Genomic DNA, 27,226 nt, shown 5'->3' with positions numbered 1-27,226 from the left:
CTAGCCCCATGTGGGCCCTCTTGTCTGTTTTTATTCTCTGTCGCAGTCATGGGGCCTGGCACTGGGAAGGTGCTTTATTAACATGCACAGATCAGAAGGATGCGTTTGCACGAAAGTGCTGACAGCATGTAGGAGACTTTCTGGGGGCCCACTCTGGCCTAACCCAGAGCTGACTTTTGGGGTGTAAACAGCACAAATGTCACATGCATTGTCTCCCACAGGCTTTATTAAAAAAGATAATGTAGGACACAGTCTTTCCTTAGATGTGGCCAGCAAAGGCTTGAGCCACAGATATTTTGTCCTGTCTGAACAACAGAGAGAGAAAAGACAAGGGACCAATTCCAAAATTAAAACCAGCCACTAGTCTGCCTGTCAACCAGCTTATACTGATTGTTGAGAGATTAAATTTAAGAAAGAAAGATGCTAGCCAAAAAGTGGTTCTTATTTTATATATAATTTTAAATTTAGTGAAATTCGCTGTGTGCTGACTTGGGGGGAAAGTGGGGTGAGTCAGCACATTTATTCTTGTTTCCCAGCCTGATTCAATAGAAACAAAACCCCCAAAGCTGCATCCCTCTGTCTCCCCCCCATGAAAGACAATACGAGGCTATAAGCTCCCTGAAAGGGTTTCTGCTGGAAGGACAGGCTGTAGAGGACTGTGGGTTTTCTTTAAGTAAATGAAACAGTTCACTCATCTTTACAGCAACGTGGCTGACAGCTCAGAACTGTACTGCAATGAGTGGGGGAACGTGGCTGTTGGACAAGGAGAAAAGTCATTGTTTTTGTAATTATAAAAGCAACATACGCTTATTGTTTCTGGAGGTTTGGGCGTGCCATTTCACCCAGCCTCCAGCTGCTTCTTCTACTGTATACAGATTCAAAGAGTCCAATGAAGATCAAAATACATTATGAATTTGTGTGTGTGTGTGTGCATGTGTGTGTGTGTGTATATGTGTGTGTGTGTGTATGCTCAGTCGTGTCTGACTCCTTGCAACCCCATGGACTGTAGCTCATCAGGCACCTCTGTCCATGTGATTCTCCAGGCAAGAATACTGGAGTGGGTTGCCATTTCCTCCTCCAGGGGATCTTCCTGACCCAGGGATTGAACCCGCATCTCTTGCGTCTCTTGAAGTGGAAGGCGGATTCTTTACCACTTGTGTGCCACACTATGAGGTTACCTACTTCTGAAAGAGTGGTTTCTGGTACATTCCATCAAAGGACACAACTTAGGTCAGGGCAGAAGTGAGCTTTCCTTCTATCTCTAAGCCTCATCTCCCCTCATCTCCCTGCCTGGTTCTTGCTAGCCACGCCTGGGGGCACCCATCTTGGGGAGGCTGGGGCTGCAGGAGACCATTGCTTGGAATATTCCTTAGAGGGACGGGCAAGGCTCACCACCCCCTTAGCTGAGGGAAGACAATAAGGCTGGCCTCCTGGCCATTCCAAGGCAGGGACCCTACCCCCGGCCCAGTCAGCAGGGACCAGAGGTTGCCAGGGCCTGCCCGCTCCTGCCCTCCTTGCCCTGAGAAGATGCTTCCATGGGGAGAAGTGAGGGATTAAATGCAGGGGGGAGGTGTTTGCCTCTCTGCACAGTTACCTCGTGAAAAGGCAAGGAGGAGGAGAAAGGAATTCCCTCTCCGCACCCACTACACACAACAGTCATAGAAAATAGAAAACTACAGAGTCTCCACCAGACAGAGACAACCACTGTCAACATTCCAGCACCTTCGGTCCAGGGTGCTTCTGAGATGCCTGGGTTTACAGTCATCAGCAAGCCAAGTTCCATACACCCTGGCAGTGGATGGGCCCTTGTTTATCAAGTCCGCTATTTCTTCTTCTCTTATCACATTTTTCCCCCAAAGAGATAAAAAGACCGAAAATGCCTGAGAATAGGGAATGTCAGGGAGCTGGAGATACAAAACAAGAAACTATGAAAATTACCTTGGAAGCATATCATATAGCCGGAGGATGGTCTGTATTCAACCAGCACTCCCACCATCATCTACCAGAGAGATTTGGAGGACTCTAGTCTATTGTCAAGTATTTCTAGAGTCTGTTTTTTTCTGCTTCTATTTGGAACAACAATTTACTCTGTAAGGAAAGCCTTCATGTTAACTCTAAAAGCATATTTTAAATGACATCGTCTTAGGAGACAAAAAGAGAGAGAGAGAAAATAAAAAAAGAAAGGTGAACGCATGCTTATGCATGCTCCATTGCTCAGCTGGGTCTGACTCTTTGTGACCCCATGGACCGTAGCCACCAGGCTCCTCTGTCCCTGGATTTTTCCAGGCAAGAATACTGGAGTGGGTTGCCATTTGCCCCCCAAGCGAAGTCAGTGGACCAGCAATTACTTGCATTCGAGATGGGCCCGCTTCTTTTACGGTCCCCATCCTTGTCTTGGATTCCACGCTCATACACCTGTCTCCCCACTGAACACCTTCACGTGACCGTCCCACCACAAGCTCAACAGGGACAAGCCTGTATTCACTGTCCCCGCTACCTTCTAAAACCAACAACTGCTCCTTCAGGATGCCACTGAGAAACAAATTACCCATCTTAAGCAGTAGGGAGGGCATTGCTGGTGCATCCTTAGTTTTCTTTATTTTTCCCCTTGTGTTTTCACTCTGGAATTTTTATTGGATCTATTCTATTTTCTTTAAAATATTTCAGACTTTTCTTTAACTTTTCTATCATCTCACATTCCTGAAGGTGCTAATTCTTTCCTTTCCCTTGTCACTTACGCTGGATTTTGCTAACTGGTTATTTCATCATTTTGACTTTGGGTTATCTTTAATAATATTCTTTTTCCTTTTTGTTTTTGACATGGGAACCTTATGTAATCTGGCTGTAGAAATATCCCTCAGTTCAGTTCGGTCGCTCAGTCATGTCCAACTCTTTGTGACCCATGGACTGCAGCAGGCCAGGCTTCCCTGTCCATCACCAACTCCCACAGCTTGCTCAAACTCATGTCCATTGCGTTGGTGATGCCATCCAGCCAGCCCACCCTCTGTCGTCCCCTTCTCTTCCCGTCTTCAATCTTTCCCAGCATCAGGGTCTTTTCCAATGAGTTAGTTCTTCCGCACCAGGTGGCCAAAGTATTGGAATTTCAGCTTCAGCATCAGTCCTTCCAATGAATATTCAGGACTGATTTCCTTTAGGATGGACTGGTTGGATCTCCTTGCAGTCCAAGGGACTCTCAAGAGTCTTCTCCAACACAGCAGTTCAAAAGCATCAATTCTTTGGCGCTCAGCTTTCTTTATAGTCCAACTCTCACATCCATACATGACTACTGGAAAAACCCATAGCTTTGACTAGACGGACGTTTGTCAGCAAAGTAATGTCTCTATTTTTTAATATGCTGTCTAGGTTGGTCACAGAAATATCCCTAGAGAACTATTTTCAGTTGGCTTCAGCTTGGCCCCAGAGGATCCAGTACTGCTGACTTGGGACCACTTTTGAGGTCAGTACACTGAATGGGAGTCCCATCCCTATGCTGGTTTTAGAAATCTGGGCACCAGTCCACCCTGTTCCAAATGTACACTTTATGAGGCCAGCTGGGCTTTCACTTTCTCTATTTTTTATGAGATCACTGTTTGCTTCAGGACCCCTGGAGACAATTCTCTCTGTTGCTTCTTTTCTGGACGGGTGTTTTCCCTTTTCCTTTTCTTTCACAGAGAAAGCACTTCTCTGTGGGCCAATAGCTTTTGTGGGATTCTCCATGCCTTCTCTGATGGCTCAGTGGCTAAAGAATCCACTTGCAATGCAGGAGACTGAGGAGACTCGGGTTCGATCCCTGGGTCGGGAAGATCCCCTGGAGGAGGAAATGGCAACTCCCTCCAGTATTCTTGCCTGGAAAAGAGCCATGGACAGAGGAGCCTGGTGGGCTACAGTCCATGGGGTCGCAAAGAGTCAGACAAGACTGAGGGACTGACTTTCACTTTCAATTGCAGATGTCCACCTCTCTTGTCCCAACCCCCAAGCACTGAAGCATCCTCTCTAAGTCCTGAATTAGCCCGTTGGGGTCCCATGACTTCAGTTCACCAGCCCAGTGCTCTGAGCTTACATCCCTGCTTTGTTTTTTTAAAATTTCTTTTATTTTATTTTTTAAAACTTTTTATTTTCCACTCGAGTATAGCTGATTAACAATGTTGTGATAGTTTCAGATGGACAGCAAAGGGATTTAACCATACATACACCTGTATCCAATTTTCCCCAAACTCCCCCTATTCCCAGAGATTTATCTGACTCCCTCAGCTTGCTCAGGCATTAGTAAAAATTCTTATATGCTTATTTTTTACCCAAAATTTTCATGTGCTTTCTTCGGGCATCAGCTCACTCTGCATAATGTTGGAAATCGGAAGGTAAAAGTTTGGAAGTGCCAAACACGTGATAAAGAAAAGTGTTGGCATAATGCAGAGAAGGGAGAATTTGCTGCTAAGATGGAAAGGCTTTCAGTTTGTGAGTGTTTGTGTTAGTCACTCAGTTGTGTCTGACTCTGTGACCCTATGGACTGTAGCCCGCCAGGTTCCTCTGTCCATGGAATTCTCCAGGCAAGAATACTGGAGCGGGGTTGCCATGTCCTCCTCCAGGGGATCGTCCCAATCCAGGGATAGAACCCAAGTCTCCTGCATTGCAGGAAGATTCTTTACCATCTGAGCCACCAAGGGAGCCCTAAAATTATTCTTTTTAAAACAAACACCCATAGCTCTTTAAAACAGGTAACCATCAGTCTTCAGAGGGCAACAACTCTCTTTAATGCACACATTCACACCTGGGGCTGAGCACAATAGATGTTTGTTACAGGAATAAACAAAATTAACACCCTAAGTTACACAGAAAATTGCAGATATTAGAAAAGCTAAGAGCCGATAAATGCCACATACCAGTAACAACCAAGATACAGCATCATAGCGATATGGTGGCTACGTTTATGACAGGTTAAGCAGAGTCGGTTTTCCTTAGAATTTTTTTAAGGTTCTTGCAAGTTTAATACTGCCAAGTTCACCCTGGGGATGACAGCTTTCTGAATCAACTCTCACTTGGGCTTGGTTTCTGGGAAGGATTTGCCTGGCTTAGCATCCCATCATTATTAGCAGGTGGATTCAATGTCAGCCTGCAATAAAGCCATACCTTCAAGGACCACCCTGGCACATACCTGGCCAAAGTCAAGTTTTTCTGGAGTTACAATGGAATGGCCAAACAGTAAGCGATGCCCAAGCTCTTCTCAGGGTCTAATGGAAGGATCTGGGCATGTGACTTCATTGAGGATAAAACAGCTACAGAGTTTAAGCACAGATCTGATTGCACAGTATCATGGTGACCCAAGCAGGACTTACTGTGTAATTTCGGATGAGAGAGATGTCCGTGCCATCTTGCAGGTAGTGGGTTTCCGTGAAACTGCCGGCGATGAGACCTCTGTGAAGAAATAAAAACCACATAAACGTGAGTGTAGATTCTCATTGACATGTTGCTTGTGAATATCTAGGCTGGAGGGCAGCGAGGGTCCAACTCCCTCCTCACTGTACAGATGACCCCATGAGGCTCCCTTGGGCCTTCAACCTATTCAGGTTATCCGGGGAGAGCCAGAAGGAGACTCAGCCTGCGCTGTGAGCAGCAGCCCCTTTGGTACACGTGGTGCCCTCCTCACCCCTCCCATCTCAGTCCTCCAACACAGGCAGGTGTGTGTACACAAGTGTGCATGCACACAAGTGCACACACACACGCAACACTCTTTTATGAACAGCACATATAGATTTTTTTGTGTGATGAAAATTCTTAGGATTTAGTCTCTTAACAACTTACATATATAACACATAGCAGCAGTCATTATAACTGGCAGAAACTCAGAAGAGGCCCACCCTTCTGGAAGTCACATGGCCCCGCTATCTAGAATCAGCAGCTAAGCTCCCCATCAGAAACATAATTTTGGATCCACAATATTGGCCTGCTAGTTCTCCCACACAGAGAAGGCAATGGCACCCCACTCCAGTACTCTAGCCTGGAAAATCCCATGGACGGAGGAGCCTGGTGGGCTACAGTCCATGGGGTCGCTAAGAATTGGACATGACTGAGCGACTTCACTTTCACTTTTCACTTTCATGCACTGGAGAATGAAATGGCAACCCACTCCAGTGTTCTTGCTTGGAGAATCCCAGGGACGGCGGAGCCTGGTGGGCTGCCGTCTCTGGGGTCGCATAGAGTCAGACACGACTGAAGCGACTTAGCAGCAGCAGCAGCCGCAGTTCTCCCACAGGTGAGGGAGCCAGCTGTCAATATTAAAATGTCAAAGAAGTGTTTCAAACAATGATGAAATGTTAGAAAGAGTGCTGTAGGCGGGGAGGAAAACGACCTTGGTCATACTGAAATACTGAATTTCTAAGATGAATTGGTAGAGTAGCAAAAACCTCTAACTAAAATGGCCTGTGATCTACTAGACCTTCACTGATGGCAGCAAAGCCTGAGTTTGCTTAGGTTTTAAACTCTTCTGTGCTTTCTTCTGTCATATGTGCCTCCTGTCCTTCTCAACATCACCGCAACAGGTAGTTCCTGTGTACCTACTATGTGCTGGGTGCACTGCCCGGTGAGGTGAGAGAGAGAACACAGTACAGGGAGCAGAGGGGAAGGCTGTCGCGGAGGCAGGAACAGAGTCTTCCTGGCTGAACAGGTGCACAGTAGGTGGAGCATAGGGAAAAGGGAAGGCTTTACAGAGAGCAGAGGAGGAGTCTGCCAGGCAAAACTGGGCTGGGAGGAGAAGGGGGTTCCAGGCAGAGATCGGCAAGGCCAGGAGCCCCGAGGGTCTGGAATCTGGGTAGTCAGGATGGTGGGAGGCAGGGAAAAGCTCTAAACATCTCTGGATTTTATCTGTCTGGGCAATAATGAGTTGTTGTTTTGCGGTTGTTACGTCATGTCCAACTCTAATTGCAGTTGGTGATGGACAGGGAAGCCTAGCGTGCTACAATCCAATCCGTGGGGTCGCAAAGAGTCTGAGTGACTGAACTGAACTGAGGCTTCCCTGTCCTTCACTGTCTGCTGGAGTTTACTCAAACTCATGTCCATTGAGTCAGTGATGCCATCCAACTATCTCATCCTTTGTCGCCCCCTTCTCCTTTTGCCTTCTCATGAATGTAGAGTGTTTTAAACACTGGACTCTGCAGGAGATGAGGACACAGTGACTATGCTGTCTGACCCCCCTGTCCAGGGAATGCATGTCACACAGCTCAGTTCTGCTGGGGTCACTCCACCCCCAGCCCTGTGATAAACCTGGGACCCAAGTGAACCCATCTCTAGTCTTGCCCGCGGCCTGCCTGGAGCTGGGGAATCTGGAGAAGCAGACTTTCTTCTTTGCTCTCAGAGCTTCACACAAATGCACTCAGGGCTTCCTCCAGCCTGGGCCCTGGGTGCAGGAGGACATGGCCTCAGGAACACCCAGCCATCACAGCTGTGACACGGGACAAAAAGTGGAGTCTTCCAAGTGCCTCGGGGGTTCACTTGGCCTCTCCTTCTCTTCAATCAACCCCTGTCTTTGCTTCAGCTGGTGCTGGTTGGGCTTTACAACCAAAGTTCTGATCAATATTGTTGTTGTTGTTTAGTAGCAAACTCATATCCGACTCTTTTGTGACCCCACGGACTGTAGCCCATGAGGCTCCTCTGTCCACAGGATTCTCTAGGTGAGAATACGGGGTGGGTTGCCATTTCCTTCTCCAGGGGATCTTCCCAACCCAGAGATTGAACCTGTGTCTCCTGCATTGGCAGGCGGATTCTTTACTGCCGAGCCACCAGGGAAGCCTGCCCTGATCAATATGGGAGAAATCAAAGCTGCGGGGCTGCAAATGTAACAGATGAGAGAGAGAGTTCCCTTACAGAGTCAGATCTCCTCAGACTCTCTCCAGCCAAGTCCAGAATGGAGCATCCTCTCCCAGTTTTGCGCGAGTTTCCATCTATTTAGGACATGCCTGGTTTAAATCAGTTGGACCTTCCCAGCAGGTCAGAGTTGTGCTCTATCTAACAGTGAACCTTCGAGAAGAACGTGCTAGGAATAGAAAACGCCAACCATTTCTCACACTCGCTGACAAAGCTCGTGAGCACTCTGCACCCTTACTCTGCCCTCTGCTCAGGAAGAGATCAGCCTTGGTGGAGGAGCCTAACCTCCCTTCTGGCTTCTGGTCTCAAATCTGCATCTTCTCAGCATCCTCTGAGCTGTCACAGGACCCTGGGGTGGGCTCACTGCCTGCAGCCCCACCTGGAGGGTCAGGGGCAGAGGAAGGAGAGGGGTGGGGGAGGTGATGGGAGTCTGGAGAAGGAGCTGGCGGTCTTCCTTCATCTGGCCAGAGTTCCAGAGATGGGTGGGAGGTTGGTGGCCTTGATGGGGCAGCTGGGGGTTGGGGGGGGGTGGGTTGAGGGGGTGGGACTGGGAGGTCACAGAAACCTTCCTGAGGGTAGTTCTAAAGGGGAGCAGAGAGAGGAGGGACCATCTAAAGGGACAGGTGGAGAAACACAGGCAGAGAGGGGCAGGTGGCCGGTCCCTAGAGCACAGGTGTCAGCAATGACAGAGCCTTCGCCTGTGCAAGATGGGTCCCGTAACAGCCTAGAGGTCTTGGTGATGGAGGGGGCTTGGTCAGCTTCAAGACGGCAGAGAAAGGAGAAAAAAGAAAAATGTAATATACTAGAAACTATATTATTATGACTTATATGCTTTGCTATTCAATAATCATTTTGCGGTATGCATCTTTTCATTCATAATTGAGAAATTCTGTTGCTAACAATGCTGGATGGCCTCTTTTTGGACACCTTGTCCAGCTTCCCAGGTGGCTCAGTGGTAAAGAATCCATCTGCAACGTAGGAGATGCAGGTTTGATCCCTGGGTCTGGAAGATCCTCTGGAGAAGGAAATGGCAACCCACTCCTGTATTCTTGCCTGGAGAATCCCATGGACAGAGGAGCCTGGAGTTGCAAAGAGTCGGACACAACTCTGTAACTAAACCACCACCACCACCTTTTGGACAAATCAAGGTATATGGATACCTAATGCTAAGAACTCCTGGAGAAGGAAATGGCAACCCACTCTAGTACTCTTGCCTGGAATATCTCATGGCTGGAGAAGCCTGGTAGGCTACAGTCCATGGGGTTGCAATGAGTCAGACATGACTGAGTGACTTTACTTTCTAATGCTAAGAAGAGTAACACAGAGAGGAGGAATTTGTAGAGCAAAGAGAGAATTTAAAGGCTTTCCAACTGAAAGATGGATGTCCAAGGAGATCATTCCCTTCATGGATGAGAAATACAGAAAATCTGTCTAGAAATCCGGGGATTGGAGAAAATGAGTTTTGGGTCAACTACAGTCAGCAAACTGGTGGATAAGAAGAATGTGGGGGTTTAACAACAGTAAAGTGAATGATGAGGTTTTAAAATGTGGCTTAGCCCAGTAATACAAAGATGCAAGAGTATTTCTGCCTAAAGAAATAGGCAGAGGCTAGTAATTTTCACTAGTTTTCATTGTGTCCAAATGCCACTTAAACAGAAACACAAGAACCATCACATTTTGAGTCTAGCAAGTTCCTAAGTCCTCTCCTATGTCTCCTTGTATTGACAGAGGGGGAAATGGGGGCTCCTGGGAAGGTCTGAGCATGTCCCCCTACAGCCAAGACACTGAGGGACATATACCTTTTTGAGCAGAGTCTGAAAGGGAAGCATGGGCTTGCAGCTCGGACACACCGACACCACTGTGAATATCACGTCTTCCCAGGCGAAGCCCAGGAGGAACGGAGGCTCAGAATCTCCTGCAGCGGCCCCGGCATGGAGAGCTCAGAAAACCCAGAGCTTTCTCCAGCCTCAGTTTCCCATAAGGGACAAGGACACGAGATGGGAGAGAAGCCAGATGGCCTGGCCTCGGAGGCTGAGGCTCATCCTCTGGGCCCGGGAACTGGGGGGTCCGTGGCCCACACATCGTGTATCAGAACCCACCCCTCTCTGCTCTGATATTGTCTCAGAGCCAGACGGCCCAGCCCCCAGCCCCCAGGTTGTGAGGTGCCCAGGGCAGTGATAGGGTCCTGGTCCCACTTGGTGGGGGGGGGGGTCACACCACTGCCCTGTGGGGAACCCTTGAGTGGCTCCCCACCCGCCTGGGATGCAATCCCAAAGCTTTCCATGGCCTGCCAGCCACTCACAACCTCACCTTCCCAGTGCATTATGCCTATCTTCCCTGTGGCTCACTCTCCTCCAGCCAGCATGCCTTCTGCCTCTTTCTAGAACACTCCACACCCTCTCCCACTTAGGGCCCTTGTGTTTTCTCTGCCATGCACCTGGAACATTCTCCAGCTGGCTCTTTATGGGGCCGGCTGCTTTCTGTCCTACAGGTATGAGTTTAACCATCTTCGAAGACCGCCCTTTCCAGATCATCTTATCTAGAGTAGGCTCCACCACCTATATTCCCCACATCACAGAACTCCTTCACTTTCCTATCTTGTTGATTCATCTGTTTATTTATTTGCCTATATTCCCTCCAGAATTTAAGCCACCGGAAGGCTCTTTGCTCTTTGTGGCCCCTCCCCCACCCAGGCACTGTGCTAAGCCCTTTATGTGAACCAGTGAACCAATGAAGTTGCTCAGTCGTGTCCTACTCTTTGTGACCCCATGGACTGTAGCCTACCAGGCTCCTCCACCCATGGAATTTTCCAGGCGAGAGTACCGGAGTGGGTTGCCATTTCCTTCTCTAGGGGATCTTCCCGACCCAGGGATCGAACCCAGGTCTCCCGCATTACAGGCAGACGCTTTACCATCTGAACCACCAGGGAAGCCCCTAGGTACTATTTTTATTCCAATTTAAACAAGGATGCCAAGAGACAGGGAGGTTAGCTGACCTGCCCAAGGTCACACGGCACAGGGCAGCATCCAGATGCTTTTGCTTCAGAACCTGCTCTCTTAACCGCTGTGTGATACTGCCTTTCCCAGCTGGTCAAGAGATAATTGCTGAGCACCTGTTGTACATGCTGTGCCAAGTGTTGGCTGAATACACGCTGAGCAGAATAATGGATGGATGGAAGCGGGGACAGATGTGTGGATGACTGGATCTGAGGGGACCGCTGAAGGCACATTCTCTTTCTGTCTAAGGTCGTCCCCTCCCAGGTGGCCCTAGTGGTAAAGAATCTGCCTACTAATGCAGGAGACATAAGAGATGTGGGTTCGACTCCTGGGTTTCGAAGATCCCCTGGAGGAGGGCATGGCAACCCACTCCAGTATTCTTGCCTGGAAAATTCCCTGGAGAGGAGCCTGGCGGGCTATAGTCCATGGGGTCGCCAAGAGCAGGACACGACTGAAGTGCCTGAGAACACACACATCCCCTCCCAACCCCAGTGACTCCTGACTCTCATCCCTCTTAGGTACCATGACCCACCAAGGAGCCATGGGAGAAACTGGGAAGTCACTCTGGTGAAGCTTTCTGAGACGCATGTTTAATTCAAAAGGGGCTGGAAGTCAAACGTCCCTGGAGAAAGCCAAGAGAAGTGGGTGGACAATGGCCATATTGGAAATGTGACAGCAATGCACCCGTTTCCCTTAGATTTCCCCAAGGAGAAAATCCAATTAGATGGATTCTGTATGTCAGCAGATGGAAACAGAAGGTGAATGCATAATTTCACGAGAACATTCTTTTTCTCTGCTTATTAGATTAGCTGATCTAACGAGGCATTCTGTTCCTCTCTACACCAGAAAATAAAATGCCAGGAATTGATTTCACTGTTTTCCATTTGTTTTGTTGTTACAAGTGGCACCTCAATATTCTCTCATTTGACCAACATTTACTGTGCTGGACATTGGGTATAAGACCCCAAGAGCTCACCATTGGGTGGAGGACAGACCCAAAGAGTGGTCAGAGCCCCGTGATAGAGATACACTCAAAGCATCGTGGGAGTTCAAGGAAAGGCTTCTAACCCAGGGTGAGGTGGTACCCAAGTGAGTTGTGGAAGATGCAGAAGTAGGAGTCAGGTTGAGAGGGGTTAGTGAGGTGGGAGGTGGGGAAGGATGAAAAGAGAATATTCCAGATAAAGTTACTGCATCCTCAAAGGCAGGGAAGCCTGGAGGGTAAGGAACCAGCATGCCAGTGGGGGATGGGTACGGGGGTAAGACTCCACGGAATCCCGATTTGTTGAGGTGCGGAGTGTGAGAGATCAGATTGCCAATATCCGCTGGATTATCGAAAAAGCAAGAGAGTTCCAGAAAAACATCTATTTCTGCTTTATTGACTATGCCAAAGCCTTTGACTGTGAGGATCACAATAAACTGTGGAAAATTCTAAAGAGATGGGAATACCAGACCACCTGACCTGCCTCTTGAGAAACCTATATGCAGGTCAGGAAGCAACAGTTAGAACTGGACATGAACAACAGACTGGTTCCAAATAGGAAAAGGAGTACGTCAAGGCTGTATATTGTCACCGTGCTTATTTAACTTATATGCAGAGTACATCATGAGAAATGCTGGGCTGGAGGAAGCACAAGCTAGAATCAAGACTGTGAGGAGAAATGTCAATAACCTCAATAACCTCAGATATGCAGATGACACCACCCTTATGACAGAAAGTGAAGAAGAACTAAAGAGCCTCTTGATGAAAGTGAAAGAGGAGAGTGAAAAAGTTGGCTTAAAGCTCAACATTCAGAAAACTAAGATCATGGCATCTGGTCCCATCAGTTCATGGCAGATAGATGGGGAAACAGTGGAAACAGGGTCAGACTTTATTTTTCTGGGCTCCAGAATAACTTCAGATGGTGATTGCAGCCATGAAATTAAAAGACGCTTACTCCTTGGAAGGAAAGTTATGACCAATCTAGACAGCATATTAAAAAGCAGAGACATTACTTTGCCAACAAAGGTCCGTCTAGTCAAGGCTATGGTTTTTCCAGTGGTCATGTGTGGATGTGAGAGTTGGACAGTGAAGAAAGCTGAGCGCTGAAGAGTTGATGCTTTTGAACTGTGGTGTTGGAGAAGACTCTTGAGAGTCCCTTGGACTGCAAGGAGATTCAACCAGTCCATCCTAAAAGAGATCAATCCTGGGTGTTCATTGGAAGGACTGATGTTGAAGCTGAAACTCCAATACTTTGGCAACCTGATGCGAAGAGCTGACTCATTTGAAAAGACCCTGATGCTGGGAAAGATTGAGGGCAGGAGGAGAAGGGGACAACAGAGGATGAGATGGTTGGGTGGCATCACCAACTCAATGGACATGGGTTTGGGTAAACTCCGGGAGTTGGTGATGGACAGGGAGGCCTGGCGTGTTGCACCCCATGGGGTCGCAAAGAGTCGGACACAACTGAGCGACTGAACTGAACTGAACTGAGAGTGTGAAGTAAGGAGATGTGCTGTTATTCAGATCAGCAGGTTGGGAACAAGTGTCACTGACTTCATGCCATGCAATTCACGCATGCGTGCTAAGTCACTTTAGTCATGTCCGACTGTTTGCGACCCCGTGGATAGCTCACCAGGCTCCTCTGTCCATGGGATTCTCCAGGTGAGAATACTGGAGTGAGTTGCCATGCCCTCCTCCAGGGCATGGAGGAGGAGCATGCTTCAGGATTTCCCCAACCCAGGGATCAAACCTGCATCTCTTATGTCTCCTGCATTGGCAGGTGGGTTCATTACCACCAGCGCCACCTGGGAAGCCCCCCACTATGCACTAAGGAACCATTAAATGTGGCAGAGATCTGAGCAGATACAAGTTTTGGAGCTAAAGGCCACTCTGACAGTCGTTTAAGTAAGACTCTGAGGGGGAAGAGACCAACAGGCACAGGAAGGTTATTTAAGAGGCTGGTGGGAATCTCAGAACAAAGACGGGCCAGACCAGGACAGGAACCTTTGGGGTGGGAAATTCAGGAGACAGGCAGAATTAGGAACCTCAGTTGTCAGCTGAGACGGGAGAGTCCCAAGGGAAGAAAAGGAGAGGATGAATTCAGCCTTGAGCCTCGTGTTGACTGCAAGGGGCCTGAGGTCAGTCTCCTGTATCTTCCAGCTAGCAGCTGACTCTGAGAACCTAAGGTGTAGGAAGTGGCTTGGAGTGAAGATGGAGAGGCAGACCCTCAGTCAGTACACACTTGCTTTATATGAGAACAAGTAAAATCTCATCCTTTCCAGCTGAATATGGTGTTTTCTGACGTCAGAGTCTTTGGTGGTGGATAGGGCTGAAAAATGACCATTTAGAATTTATAGTAAAATGTTATGATGTAGATACATACATTATGATTTTATATACACCTCCTTTTAAAATTTGTTGCATTTCTGAAATGATTTCTGTATTGAAATAAAAACTATTACTCCCAAATTGCTTTTTGGGGGATCAATATTGAAATGACCCTACTCTAAATTGACCATTATATAATTTAGTTATGTCGTTTAAATCAGATGGATTTCACCAAAATGACATAGTTTATTCCCCAAGGCATAGGAAAGCAGGAAGAAACACCTGCTCACTTTTCCCTCTGCGAGGGGGGCTGTTTCTGTAGCCCCCACCTTTGGAGTGAGTTAGCCCCGCCCTTGCATTCTGCCAACATTCTGCTGCAGGATTTTCCCTGTTCTAGTCTGTTTCCTGTTGACTTGTCTTTTCCCACACTGAGTTAAGGGACAAAAACTACATTCCTAAGCCTAGCATAATGCCTTGTTGTTGTTTAGTTGCTTTCTAGTTGTTGTTTTTGTTTAGTTGTTTAAGTTGTGTCCAATTCTTTTGGGACCCCATGGACTGTAACTCACCAGGCTCCTCTGTCCATGAGATTTGCCAGGCAAGAATACTGGAGTAGGTTGCCATTTCCTCCTCCAGGGGATCTTCCCAACCCAGGGATTGAACCCAGGTTTCCTGCATTGGCAGGTGGGTTCTTTACCACTGAACCACCAGGGAAGTCCAATATAATGCAAAAGCTTAATCAATAAATAGAGGTCACAAACAGAATCACTATCACAGAAAATATGCAAAGAATTGATCCATTGGAAAAGACAATGATGCTGGGAAAGATTGAAGGCAGGAGAAGGGGACAACAGAGGATGAGATGGTTGGATGGCACCACTGACTCAATGGACATGAGTTTGGGCAAGCTCTGGGAGTTGGTGATGGACAGGGAAGCCTGGCATGCTGCAGTCCATGGGGTCGCAATGAGTCAGACACGACTGAGTGACTGAACTGAACTGATCACAGAAAAGCAACCCAATTTGGATAGAATGTAGTCAAACTAACTGGATCAATAAAAGAATAAAAGAAATTTCTTTCTTTTTTATTTCTTACTTCATTTTTTGGTTAGAAATTGTTATCACCGATCATGGAGGAGGTATGGGGGGTGGGAATGATCACATTCCCTTCCTTGTTATTTCAAGAGTTCCAAATGCTGTCAGGTCAAGACCCACCCTGACAACCTGACCTCAATGTTAGAACTGTTTAAATGACAGAAACAGGGAAAGGAAAGCTTAGAGATTGGCATCAATTACTCTGAATATGAAAATCTCATTGATGACCTGTCATCTTTTTCCTGTTATTTCTTTGAAGACGATGCGAATGGTTTATGGGTTTAATTATTCTGTGCAGCATATTCAAGCCAAAGCATCATAAGACAGTGCTCGTTTGTCAATGAACACCAGAAGGCACTTCAGTCACTTTCTGCAACGAAATCATACAAACACTGGAGGCTTCAGTGATCTTCCTAGTGAACCTCATTTGGTATTCAAAGGATCCATCCCAGTTTTCTCCTGAAGATTTATTCTACCGGAAGTTATTATTCCACAAATTACAGAATCATTCATATATAAATTTGGGTAATGGTTTTCTTTTATGAGAATTTGGAAATACAGCTCCAAAGGCTTTCACATGGCTTGGAGCGTTAACAAAACGCATCATACAATAAGAATCATAATTAAAACTCATGATCAGGGTTTTCTGAGTTACTAAAAAGAATATCCTTTATTGAAAAATTACCTATTCCTCAACCAGAGCTAAAGTAAATACAGAGAAAAGATTGAGGAAAAAAGCCAGTATGTATCTAGACCGGATTCTGGATTCTTCTACACCCTGGAAGAACTTACTCTGGTTTTTAGTGAACAGTCTATCTAGATGGGCTGGAATCATGGGGCTCAAGGCTGATGTCATTAGATCTTATGGACGATTTTTTAAAAACTTTTAAAACAATCCTTTGGTATGTGGGATCTTAGTTCCCCAAGCAGGGATTGAACCTGTGCCCCCTGCATTGGCAGCCTGGAGCCCTAACCACTGGACCACCAGGGAAGTCCCCTCTGGATGATTTTATGGCAAGATCAGACCACTGACCGATTCTCTATAAAGACAGTGCATTGCGGTAAGAAATAATAGGAGGGAACTGAAACCAAGGGAAAGAATCAGAGACCTGGTATTTACTACACCTGAGCTTTGCTTGAATTCCTTTCAGAATGTAATCTTTGCACAGATTTATGATTTTTGTTTTCCTTATGGGAAGGGTTACCGTAAGCCGTTAAATAACGTATGCTCTGGCTTCCTGATTTGGGGCTGAAGCAAGGTACCACCACCACCATTATCCATGCCCTGTCATCTTCATCAGCTTGTACTCTCCCTCCTAATCCTGCTGTTTGTCGGCTCCCAGGGCATCGGGTGCCAGGCCACCTGCTTGTCAAGTGCACTTTCTTACTTGTCTTGGCAGAGACCTGGTGGTATAGGGACTACTATCAACCACCTAACAAGGAAGAGGCAAACACTCACAGAGCGTAAACGACTTGTCCAAAGGCACAGCCACGCCTGTAGAGGCTGAACTTGACTCTGGCTCCAAAGCCACCCTCATCCTAACCACTGGCCAACACTACCTTGCCAGGAACACATGATTCTGACAGCCTGAAAAACAAGCAGCAGCAAATTATATTCCTTCTTTCTCTGAAATCATGTTTTCCACAGTGCTAAATGGGGCTTATCCTGTTTCACTTAGCACTCAATTCAATTTAGCTATAAACGTCAAATTATTTTTGGTTACAATTTTGGTGTTTGGGATCCTAATGATTTAGAACTGTACATCTGTATGAACAATGAAGCATTTATATTAGGTTTTCTTTTGTTATTTTTCATTTGCTAAGAGACTCAAAATGATCAAAACAATCTTTTTTTCTTGGAATTAAAAAAGAAAAGTTTCTTCTCTCTAGCTCTCTCTCATTTAGCTTCACAAATGATAATAAATAAAACTGTTGATACAGCGTTTTAGAAACTGTAGGGGACAATTAGAGTCTCTGCAAAATAATTTCATAATATACTGCTTCTCATTTTAAGTCACAAGTACGCAGAATTTTGGATCCAGTCCTGTGGCACCGATGCTGATGTATTCATGTTGCCGTCCGTGATATTTACGACTACTCAGATGACCCTCTCCATTTATGAAGTGAACAAATCACATGTGCTACTGTGGACAGTTGTAGACTCAGTAGAAATCTCTTTAAGAATAGCAGGACTGATTTGCCAGCTGTGTTTTCCAGCTGGAACAAGAAAGCAGGTGAAAAATGGTGGGTTCCTGTCGTTACAGCTCCACAGCTGGCATTCTACATGGGCCTAAAGCTTTGGGCTGCCTTTTCCCTTTTTAAACGACCACCTGCAGTTCAGAAGTCTTTAGACTGTGGGCTTACAACTGGTTTTTTTTTTTTTTTTTTTGGCTACACCATCTAGCTTGCAAGATCTTAGTTCCCTGACCAAGGGTTGAACCTGCGGCCATGGCAGTGAAAGTGCTGAGCCCTCACTACTGGACCGCCAGGGAAGTCCCTGTTTTAGGCTGTTCTTGATGGGATAAGACTGTCCGCATAGTACGAGATTTATCGAGCTTAATTAACACACCTTCTAGAAACATAGGGCTGTGAAACAGGAAAAGTTGAAAATCAAGGAAACTACTATCTTCAAAGTTAAATAAAGCCCCACATCCACTTCTGTCAGAAAGGACTGTGAAAATAGATTCTATAGATTAGCTTCCATTTTACTCTTCAACATCACTGCCAACATAGGTAAAACAGCCATTCTTTTTAAGCTTGAGAATTTGCTTCTTCCTTTTGAAAAATACCAGTTGGCTCCAACAGCAGCACCAGAAGCTTGCATTTGATTGAACGCTTACGAAGCAAAAGTCCTTCACAGGCATTGTTTTATTTAACTTTGACAACAGCTGTAGTCAGTAGGTGCCTGTTTTGAGATGAGGAACCTAGGCTCAGAGAGGTTAAGTGACTTATCTATGGTGGCTCAGTTACTACCATGAAGGTAGTCCAACTTCACCATCCAAGCTCTTCCCTACACTTAATACAATTTCTCCTTTTCCTTCATCTTACATTTGCCCTTTCTGCTCATCTCCTCTTAAATGGACACTATATTTGACTTTGAAGACAATTAGAGAGAAATTATAGCTTGGATCGGGTGGGTCTCTCCATTTCCCATTTATTGCCATGGGGTTGGAATGGAAAGAAGCAGTTAGGAACGATCTGAATCAGGGTTCTGTTCACCTCTAGTCTGAGGAACAATCGTCGCCTAAGTGTGGTGACTTACGTGTACTGGTGTAGAGAAGGTTGATGCTATTCCATAGAGAGGTGAATGGAGATTTGAGCCCATTTATGTTGATTACTGGTGCTATCACTTGAAAATAATCAAGTAGGTTTGACACCAGAAGCCAAGTCAACTTTACTCATTTCCTAACTGCCCATCTTTCCCTACACGAAGGTGGCATTTATGAGCTGCTACTCACCAACTCCCATATGGTCTACAATGTGCAGAGACATTGTCACAACCAGTGCTTCATAAATGTTTACAAGAACAGTGCGAGGTTGGCATTCTGGCTGCTTCATGGATGTAGAAACTGAGGCTCGGAGGTGTTAAGACACTTGTCCAGCATCACAGAGCTACCAAGTGGCAAGAGACTGAGGTTGTTAGATGCTAACATACCTTACACCCAGCCTGGGGCCATCGCTTGTACGTGGACACAAAGGCTTCCCTGTCCTCCAGCAAAATTCTTGGTTGGTCATTCGAAGGAAAGCTTTTATCCAATTGAATAACTGAAGAGAGGGCACAAGGTGGCTGAAGCTGAGAGGAGAGTCCCCCACTGGGCTCAGTGCTAAAGGGTTGGCGCGGGGTCTTCCTTAATCACTTTTGAGGCTCCAGCCTCTGGGCCAGTTCCTGCTCCCAAAAGGCTTTCAGCCAATATCTTAGGACAAACTTGGGCTGATATATTTCCAAGTAATAAAAAAATTGACGGTAGACAAATCTACCTTCAACATATATCTCTGACAGCAGTATAACCATAGTGCTTGAGAGCAAATCTGGCTCCACCATTTTCTTCTCTGTAACCTTGGGCACAAAGTTTGACCTGGTTGTACTGCCGTTTCCTCATCTAAAAAGGGAACAGGGACTCCCCTAGTGGTCCAGTGGTTAAAACTCTGTGCTTCCACTGGAGGAGGGACAGGTTCGACCCCTGGTCGGGGAACTAAAATCTTGCATGCTGTGCAGTGTGGTCAAAAAAATAAATAAAATAAAACAGGGATAACAGGATCTTCTCATAGGGTTCCTGTGAAGATAGTATACATTAAACACTTATAAACATGTTCTCAAAGAACATGAGCAATTGTTTTTACTAAACCTGTTGGCTTCCATCCACCTTACCTCCCATCTCTCTGGTCTGTCACCATCTCCCTCATCTGCCCTTCCGGGAGAGCCTGTATGCCAGCCTCCTGCTTTCACTCCTACCCCACTCCCATCCAGTACTGGCCAAAGTGAGCCAGAGTGTCAGGGTTTTAAAAACAAAAAAAATCAGACCACATCACTGAGTCACTTAAAACCGTACACGCCGCTTCTTCCAGAACCCAGAGTCAATTTCGACTTCCATAGCATGACTGGCCCCCACACCCCCCACCCCTCCAGGTCCAGCTCACTTCATTTCTTTCCTTCTTACCTTGGTCTGGAACATTCTTCCCTCTTTCTCTGCCCGGCCAGGAACTAGTAGCCCTCACCCTAAGTGGTGCTTTCCAGAGCAGGGTTCCCAGCCTGACCCTTCCTATATCTGGTCTCCTCTGTAGCCCACCCCCACCCCCAGGCAGGATCTTGCTCTGATTCTCTGCTCATCACATTTACTGCTTATTTGCTCTGTGACCTGTTTGAGGCATGTATCCCCCATTAGGGAAAGGGCCCCATCCATCTTGGCTCAGATGGTAAAGAATCCACCTGCAATGCAGGAAACCTGGGTTCGATCCTGGGGTTGGGAAGATTCCCTGGAGAAGGAAATGGCAACACAATCCAGTGTTCTTGGCTGGAAAATTCCACGGAAAGAGGAGTCTGGTGGGCTACAGTCCATGGGGTCTGAAAGAGTTGGACACGACTGAGCAACTTACACAACAAACACTCATCTGTCTGATCCCCTCTGTATCCTCAGCCCTAGATTTGGGCTTGGAACCCAGTTGTTGCTGTTCAGTTGCTCAGTCGTGTCCAACTCTTTGTGACCCTGTGGACTGCAGCATGCTAGGCTTTCCAGTAGGTGCTCAATAAAGCACTTTTGGAAGGACTGTAAATATCGAGAAGGAGAAAAATACAACGGAGGCACTCAGAAACAATATTGAGTCATTACTGAACTGCTGCTCTTTTTGGGGTACGACAAAGTGTTTCTTCCTATTTCAAAAACCAAGAATCAAAGACCACCACCACCACCACCCAAAACACATACACACACACACACAATCAGATAAAAGATACTTTGACCCTTAAAAGTTCTGCCACCTAGCACAGATCTGGCCTTTGTTTCACACTGTGGAACAAAGAAAATACTTAATTTTTTTTTTCCCCAAAGAGCATTTTCTCAATTTCCAGCTTTAAAAAAAGTCTAGTCAGATTATTCAGAACCACCAATGAAAACTCCCTTAAATCGATGGCCACACAACTTTAAACCCGAGAAGCAAGATGAACAGTCTGCCTGGACCCACAGAGCAGCCAATTCTTGACGGGCTGCAGGAGTTACCTGGCTGAAAGTTCAGCCAGGCTGCAGGTCTGATGACCTGGGAAGCTGCTCTATGAAAGCTGGATGCCGTTCAGCCTGTTTTCCTCACCCACATCGCTCAAGGAGGAACTTTATTAATTGGTGCTCTGGGGCAAAAGAGGGGATGTTCTTGGCCTCGGGATGTTCTGGCGGAAGCCAGCCCGCCAGTTCCCAGGCAGACCTGCGGAGCAGCCAGCTGGGCTCACTTCAACACTGACCTGCACTGAACCAAACTTGCAGAGTGTGTGTTTGATCCAATGTGCTCCCTTCTGCTTGCTCAAAGAGAGCTCTGCTCTGCAGATTTCCATACCATCAGCATCAAGGGAGGGCTGCCAGGAAGTGACCCAAGGCAGGAAAAAGGACCCTCACTTTCTGAGCTCCCCAAATTCGCCACGGAACTGTTCAGACCCTCTTGCTAATGCTTGTAACAAGTGACGTGGTTGGGTTTGGAAATGGGCGTCTTTCTCCTTTCTTAAAAAGGGCCTCAGGGAGCGAACCTGGGTGTGTGGAGTCCTAGCCAAGAGCACCCTCTTTCCTGCCCTGGGCTGGAAAGAGCCCCAGATTTCTGCCAGCACAGAGTGGGCATCAATGTCCACGAAAGAGCTGTTTAAGAAATACAAATCCTTAGGATAATGAAGGGCCATAAAACGCAAAATGGTAAAACAAAATCATAAACCCCATCGGAATTCTAGTTGTTCCATTCTTTACAGGAAGTATTCTTCTGACTCCTTTTTTAAAAAAAAAAAAGAAGAAAGAAAGAAAAAGAAGCCATAACAAAATTATTGTAATACCCAACGTAAATATTTCTGTTTCCCAGTAACTATTCTAAATGCTTGGATGATTTACTACCTGATCAGCAGCTGGGCTTCTTTCTCTTTTTGTGTGTGTCTGGAAGGATTTTGCATTTAGACCTGATGCTGTGGAACTTTCAAGAAGAAGGACCAAAGAACAGACACCAGTGACGATGGCCACTGATGGATTTCTCTCCAGGGGAAAGGCCTCATCAATCGACTTTCCCACAGCTGGGTGTCCGAACTCTTTGCTTCCTCCATGTGGGCCCTGATAGGGTAAATGGACACTTTTCATGGCATTTTAATTTCTTATTCAAGTGTAGCTCCCTGGGTTATAGAAGAATTTGGCTAATATTAATACTAACAGCTAACTTCCTACAAGTACTTAAGTGATTTAGTCAGAATGGTGGTTGGGGATACATGCTGTTGCTTTCATTATTCTTAAGATAGAGTGATATGAACGGCCTTGCTGATCTAATTAAATAATGAAATACATGACAAGATATCACCCTGGGTCAGGAAAAACAGAGATCTTTAGTAGGTAAAGTGTTAGTAGCTCAGTCATGTCTGACTCTTTGCAACCCCAAGGACTATAGCATGCCAGGCTCCTCTGTCCGTGGGATTCTGCAGGCAAGAATATTGGAGTGGGTTGCCATTCCCTTCTCCAGGAATTTTCCCAACCCAGGGATTGAACCTGGGTCTCCTGCATTGCAGGCAAATTCTTCACCATCTGAGCCACCATGGAAATAGTCTCAAATTATGAAACTGGTAAAAACCACGACCTGGGTGATGAATTGGGTTGTATTTGATTGAAGCAGTAATTCATTACACTTACGAAATTTGCAGACTCACCAGCTACCTGGGAATGTATTCCTTACTTGGAGTGCATTAAAGAAAAAAAAAATGCTGCTAGCATTGCAGCAATGACAAATCTTACAGCACTCAGCAACGAGTGAGAGCTTTTTCCTTCTAGACGTAAGTTCTCCATTGTGAAGTCTCCCAGATGTCCTGGGTACAGGGCAAAAACGGACACCTCCATGTGCCCAGCCCAGAACATTACTTCATTCCTTTGGACAAACTTTGGCCAGGAAAAAAAAAAAAAAGACAAACATGCTTCCAATATTTCTGGTTTCTCAGCCATGGATCTGTTTCTCAAATGACAAAGAACTGTGGTTTCTTTAAGAAAAAAAAAAAAAAAGGAAAACAGAAGAATACTTCCTCTAAAGAACCCAGCAACTAGAATTCAGATGGGATTTATGGTTTCATTTTCACAGAACCATCTTGCACGCAAAGATGGGAATTGGGATTACATCATGTGTGCTACTAAACTCATATTCTAAAAACATGCTCCAGAAAGGAGTTCTTCATTAAAAGCTGAAAGCTTTCCATGTGTCTGGGGGAATAAAACAGCCAAACATGTTGAGGAGGAGGAAGGCACAACTGAATGATCAAAAAAATGTCATCTACAATGATCTGCCTCAGTAATCTCTCCTGAGAGTTTCATGAAAGGGGGGAAAAAAAGAGAATATAATCACCTACAAGCTTACTGAATGAATCAACACTTCTCGGGGGTCAGAAAAAAGTTATGCATCCTGTGGCTCAGAAGATGAGGAAATGGCTCAAACAAGAACATGGATAAAATGTCAAGTCAGTGATCTTCATTTTTCCCACAAGCCTGGACATTCCCAAAATTCAGTATCACATTTCAGCTCTCCAGAGGTCCGAGCATCGCTTCTCCCAGAACATGTACATCTGGACGGCTAACTATCTGGGTCGGTTCTGGGGAAAGATTACTCATTTTCCTGGGTATGACAACGGTGCTGTGGCCACAAAAAGAAAATTCCATTTTATTGTAGAAACGCATATTAACATGTGGAGGGGTGAAATGACATGATGTCTGATGTCTGTTTGAAATGACCTCAGGCTGAAAACTTACTGAAGCTGGGTGGTGGGTGTCTGGGCAGGTCCCTGTACCCTGGGCACTGTTGATGCTTGGCACTGGATAATCCTGAGCTAGGGGCTGTCCTGCGTGATGCAGGATGTGTAACGACAACCCTGGCCTTTACCTACTGGTAACAATCTCCATTTGTAAGAACACAAACTATCTCCTGGAGGAGGAAATGGCAACCCACTACGGTGCTCTTGCCTGGAGAATCCCACAGACAGGGGAGCCTGTCTAAGCTATAGTCCGTGGGCTCGCAAAGAGTCGGACATGACTGAGCGACTAAACAAACGAGAAAACTACCTCCAGACGTGGCCAAACCTCCCCTCGAAGGCAAAAACGCCCATAGTTGAAGAACCACTGATATCTGGGAGGATGAATATACTATTTTCTCTGTTCTTGAACATAGTGAAAAGGTTTCCGAAAAAAAAGTTTGAAAGTTAACGGAGGGAAAAAAGTATTTAAAAAAGTCACTATGCTGATTCAGTCTCTTGGCCTGTCTGCACAATATTCCTGAGAGGTGTGTCAGCATAGGCCTGGGGCTCAGACACTGGAGAATTTCTGACTCCGGTCCTGGCTTTCAGCCTCAGATCTCAGAGGAGCCCGAACCCTCCCCAGGCCAGGGAGTCAGCATCTTGGAGGCCCTGGACCCAGGAATGTGTGTGGAAACAAATAGCATTAAGTCTGTTGTTACTTTTCATCTACTTGCTTTATCCTTTGGGCTAGTGTGTGTTCCGACTCGCACACTATCTGTATCTCTGTCTCTCCCTAAACCACCCCTACCTCACTGCACACACCACACATACACACACGTATTTTTTCCTGAATGATTTTAGAGTGATGACACACATTGTTGTGCTTCCCAGGTGGTGCTAGGGGTAAAGAAACAGCTTTCCAATGCAGGAGAGGCAAGAGATGCGGCTACGATCCCTGAGTTGGGAAGATCCCCTGGAGGAGGGCATGGCAACCCACTCCAGCATTCTTGCCTGGAGAATCCCATGGACGGAGGAGCCTGGTGGGCTACAGCCCATGGGGTTGCAAAGATTCAGACACGACTGAAGTGACTGAACCCACATGCACACATATTGTGGCCCTTTGCCCCTAAATACTTAGTGGTGTATTTCCTATGAATAGGCCTGCTCTCTCTCCTAGTCGCACTACAGTTGTTAATGTCAGTAAACGGCACAGTGACACAATACTTTTCTTCGCTCTTCACTCATATTCTGAAGTTGATAGCTTACTCAGTGATGCTCTCAGTAGAATTTATTCCCTTCCAGGACAGAATTCAGTACAGCATCAGGTATTGCACTAGGTGGTCACGTCCCCTTGTCTCTCTCTCTTTTAAAGAAAATCAGCAACTTTGTGAAATAATCCACACACCATACGATTCATCCATTCAAAAGGCATAACCTCATGATAGTTGTATCTGCACAGTCGTGCAGCCATCCTCACTATCTGACCTCGGATCACTGCCCTCCCTATGCCTTGGTGTGGCACCACAACCCTTCACCTTCCTGCATTTGAAACATTTCTGCTGCATTTCTTTTCAGCCGATGTTGACATTTTGGAAGAATATAGCCCCTCTTCCTTTTTAAACAAAATGTTCCTCATCCAGGTTTGTGTGTTATGTCCTTGGGATTCAATGAGGCGACACATTCTCAACAAAACTGCTTCCCAGGTGAGGCGTCCTGCTCCAGGTACCCCACGTGGAGACACGTGGTGTCCCTGTGTCGCTCCTGCTGATGCTACCTTTGATCACCTGGTCCAGGTACAGCCTGACCCCCTCATCCCCACCCCCAGAGACCCACTGCATCACTGGGAGCTGGTAGGAATCTGGACCTGGAGCCAGAAGACCACATGGTCTTCAACTGTCTCCTCGCAGACGGCTTGTGGTTTGGGAGGAGGGAAACCGAGTGGTTATTGTGGTGATGCCCAGTCCCTGATCTCGGGCATGGCTCCTGGCAGATGAAGATGCTCCTTCAGTGCCCGTCGGGGTGGAGGTGGGGTAGGCTGGCTCCAACCTGTGCAGCTACCCTGCCCGACAGGAACCTGAGCGTTGACTGCCTGGTTGTTACTAACTCAAGCTCTCTGGGACACACCTCGTCCCACGTGTGGAGGCTTTGTGGAGGAGGAGAGCACACCCTGGAAGTGGGGGGCCCGTCTTTCTTCCCCCAGAGGCACCTCGGGTGTGGGAATGAGCAACAGAGGCTCCCAGACCCCTCCAGTTCAGGGGGCCCCACATCAGTTTCCCCAGGATGCCCAACGCCCCTGGGATGAGCTTGAGACCCCCATCCCAGGAGCTCCTCTTCTGTTTTGCTCTGTACCAGGCCCTTTATCAGTCCCTCGAATATCCACAACGTGAAAGCCACGTCAGGAGACCTGCCTTGTCTTGAGAGATGAAGAGAGGAGGCCGTGGGGAAGGAGAAACTGAACCGGCCACTGATGGACTCGGGGAGAGCCAGCAGCTGGTTGTGGGTAAAGTACCATGGATGCTTCACGGGGATGGGCTGGCTCTTTGGGCCAGAGCAAACCCTGTCCCCTCTGCTTGCCACACAGCTCGGAGCTGCCGAAGTAAGGGCCTGCCCCCCGCAAGCGGAGAGTTTTGCTCAAGAACTGTGGGAGTCAGGGGGAGGGGGGGAGACACAGAGAGCACCTGCAGAGCTAGAGTCCCGCGAGAACGGGCAGAAACACAATGACACGGCCCACGACATCACTTCACAGGGACCCACACCAAGTAAACGCACAAGGAGTCGGTGTGTTTACAAAGACAGGAAAGAACACCACGGAGCGAAACAAACACGACCTTCCGGAGACCAGTCTACACGGCCGCCAGCAGGCCACACAACTGGCCGCTGACACTTTCAACTCTCCCCAGCCTTGGCCTTGCCTGCTCGTGGGGCAATGTTAAAGGATATTATTATTATTTAATGGGAACAATAACAATTGCTCAGAGAATACAAACCAAACCAGGCGAACCACGGGAACACCAAGAAGAGATTTCTAAAGGTTTTTATTTTAAACATATGTCTCTAAAACAGTCGGTGAAGAGTGCCAAAAACACAGCATTGAGTCTATTTGTCTTTTTCTGTGTACATGATTTGCTTTGGAAACTGCCTATAAATGCCCTAGAATTTTTGTCTCTCATCAAAAACAATTGAGGAATGGTACAAGGAGTTCTGAAGCATAACCCGGTTATTTCACTCAGTGGAGTGAGAGTGAAGGAGCGGGAGGTTGGCAAGACACGAGTGTGAACTGAGGGGGGTGGGTGTCAAGAAAAAGGCTGAGTCATCCCATCGAATAGCACGGAAGAAGCGCCCCCTTGTATGGCCTTTGGAAAACCAGCCCAGCCTCTGGCTGCCCTGCAAGTTGGCTGTGGAGGGAGAAGGAAGTTCCATTCTGGAATGCCACGGGGGCCGTGGCGTCATGCAAGGAAGCCCATTGGCATTCAATCCTCAAGGGTGGGTGGGATATTCTCTTCCCTTCTTTTGGCATGGGGGCCCTGGAAGATCT

General features: G+C 46.8%; 1 protein-coding gene across 1 annotated transcript in view; it reads right to left on the bottom strand.

Annotated features, from left to right (window-relative positions):
* ADAM12 (ADAM metallopeptidase domain 12) overlaps window positions 1-27,226 on the bottom strand; it is a 382,360-nt gene that overhangs the window by 132,726 nt on the left and 222,408 nt on the right. Inside the window, exon 4 of the mRNA XM_081533255.1 lies at window positions 5,334-5,412. Coding sequence (XP_081389381.1) covers window positions 5,334-5,412 — 79 coding nt within the window. The remainder of the gene's footprint in view (window positions 1-5,333; window positions 5,413-27,226) is intronic.

This window comes from Giraffa tippelskirchi, chromosome 2 (assembly GCF_054371585.1).
Source record: "Giraffa tippelskirchi isolate mGirTip1 chromosome 2, T2T-mGirTip1v1.2.pri, whole genome shotgun sequence".
Lineage (NCBI taxonomy): Eukaryota > Metazoa > Chordata > Mammalia > Artiodactyla > Giraffidae > Giraffa > Giraffa tippelskirchi.
This window is presented reverse-complemented; position numbering and strand designations above follow the sequence as displayed.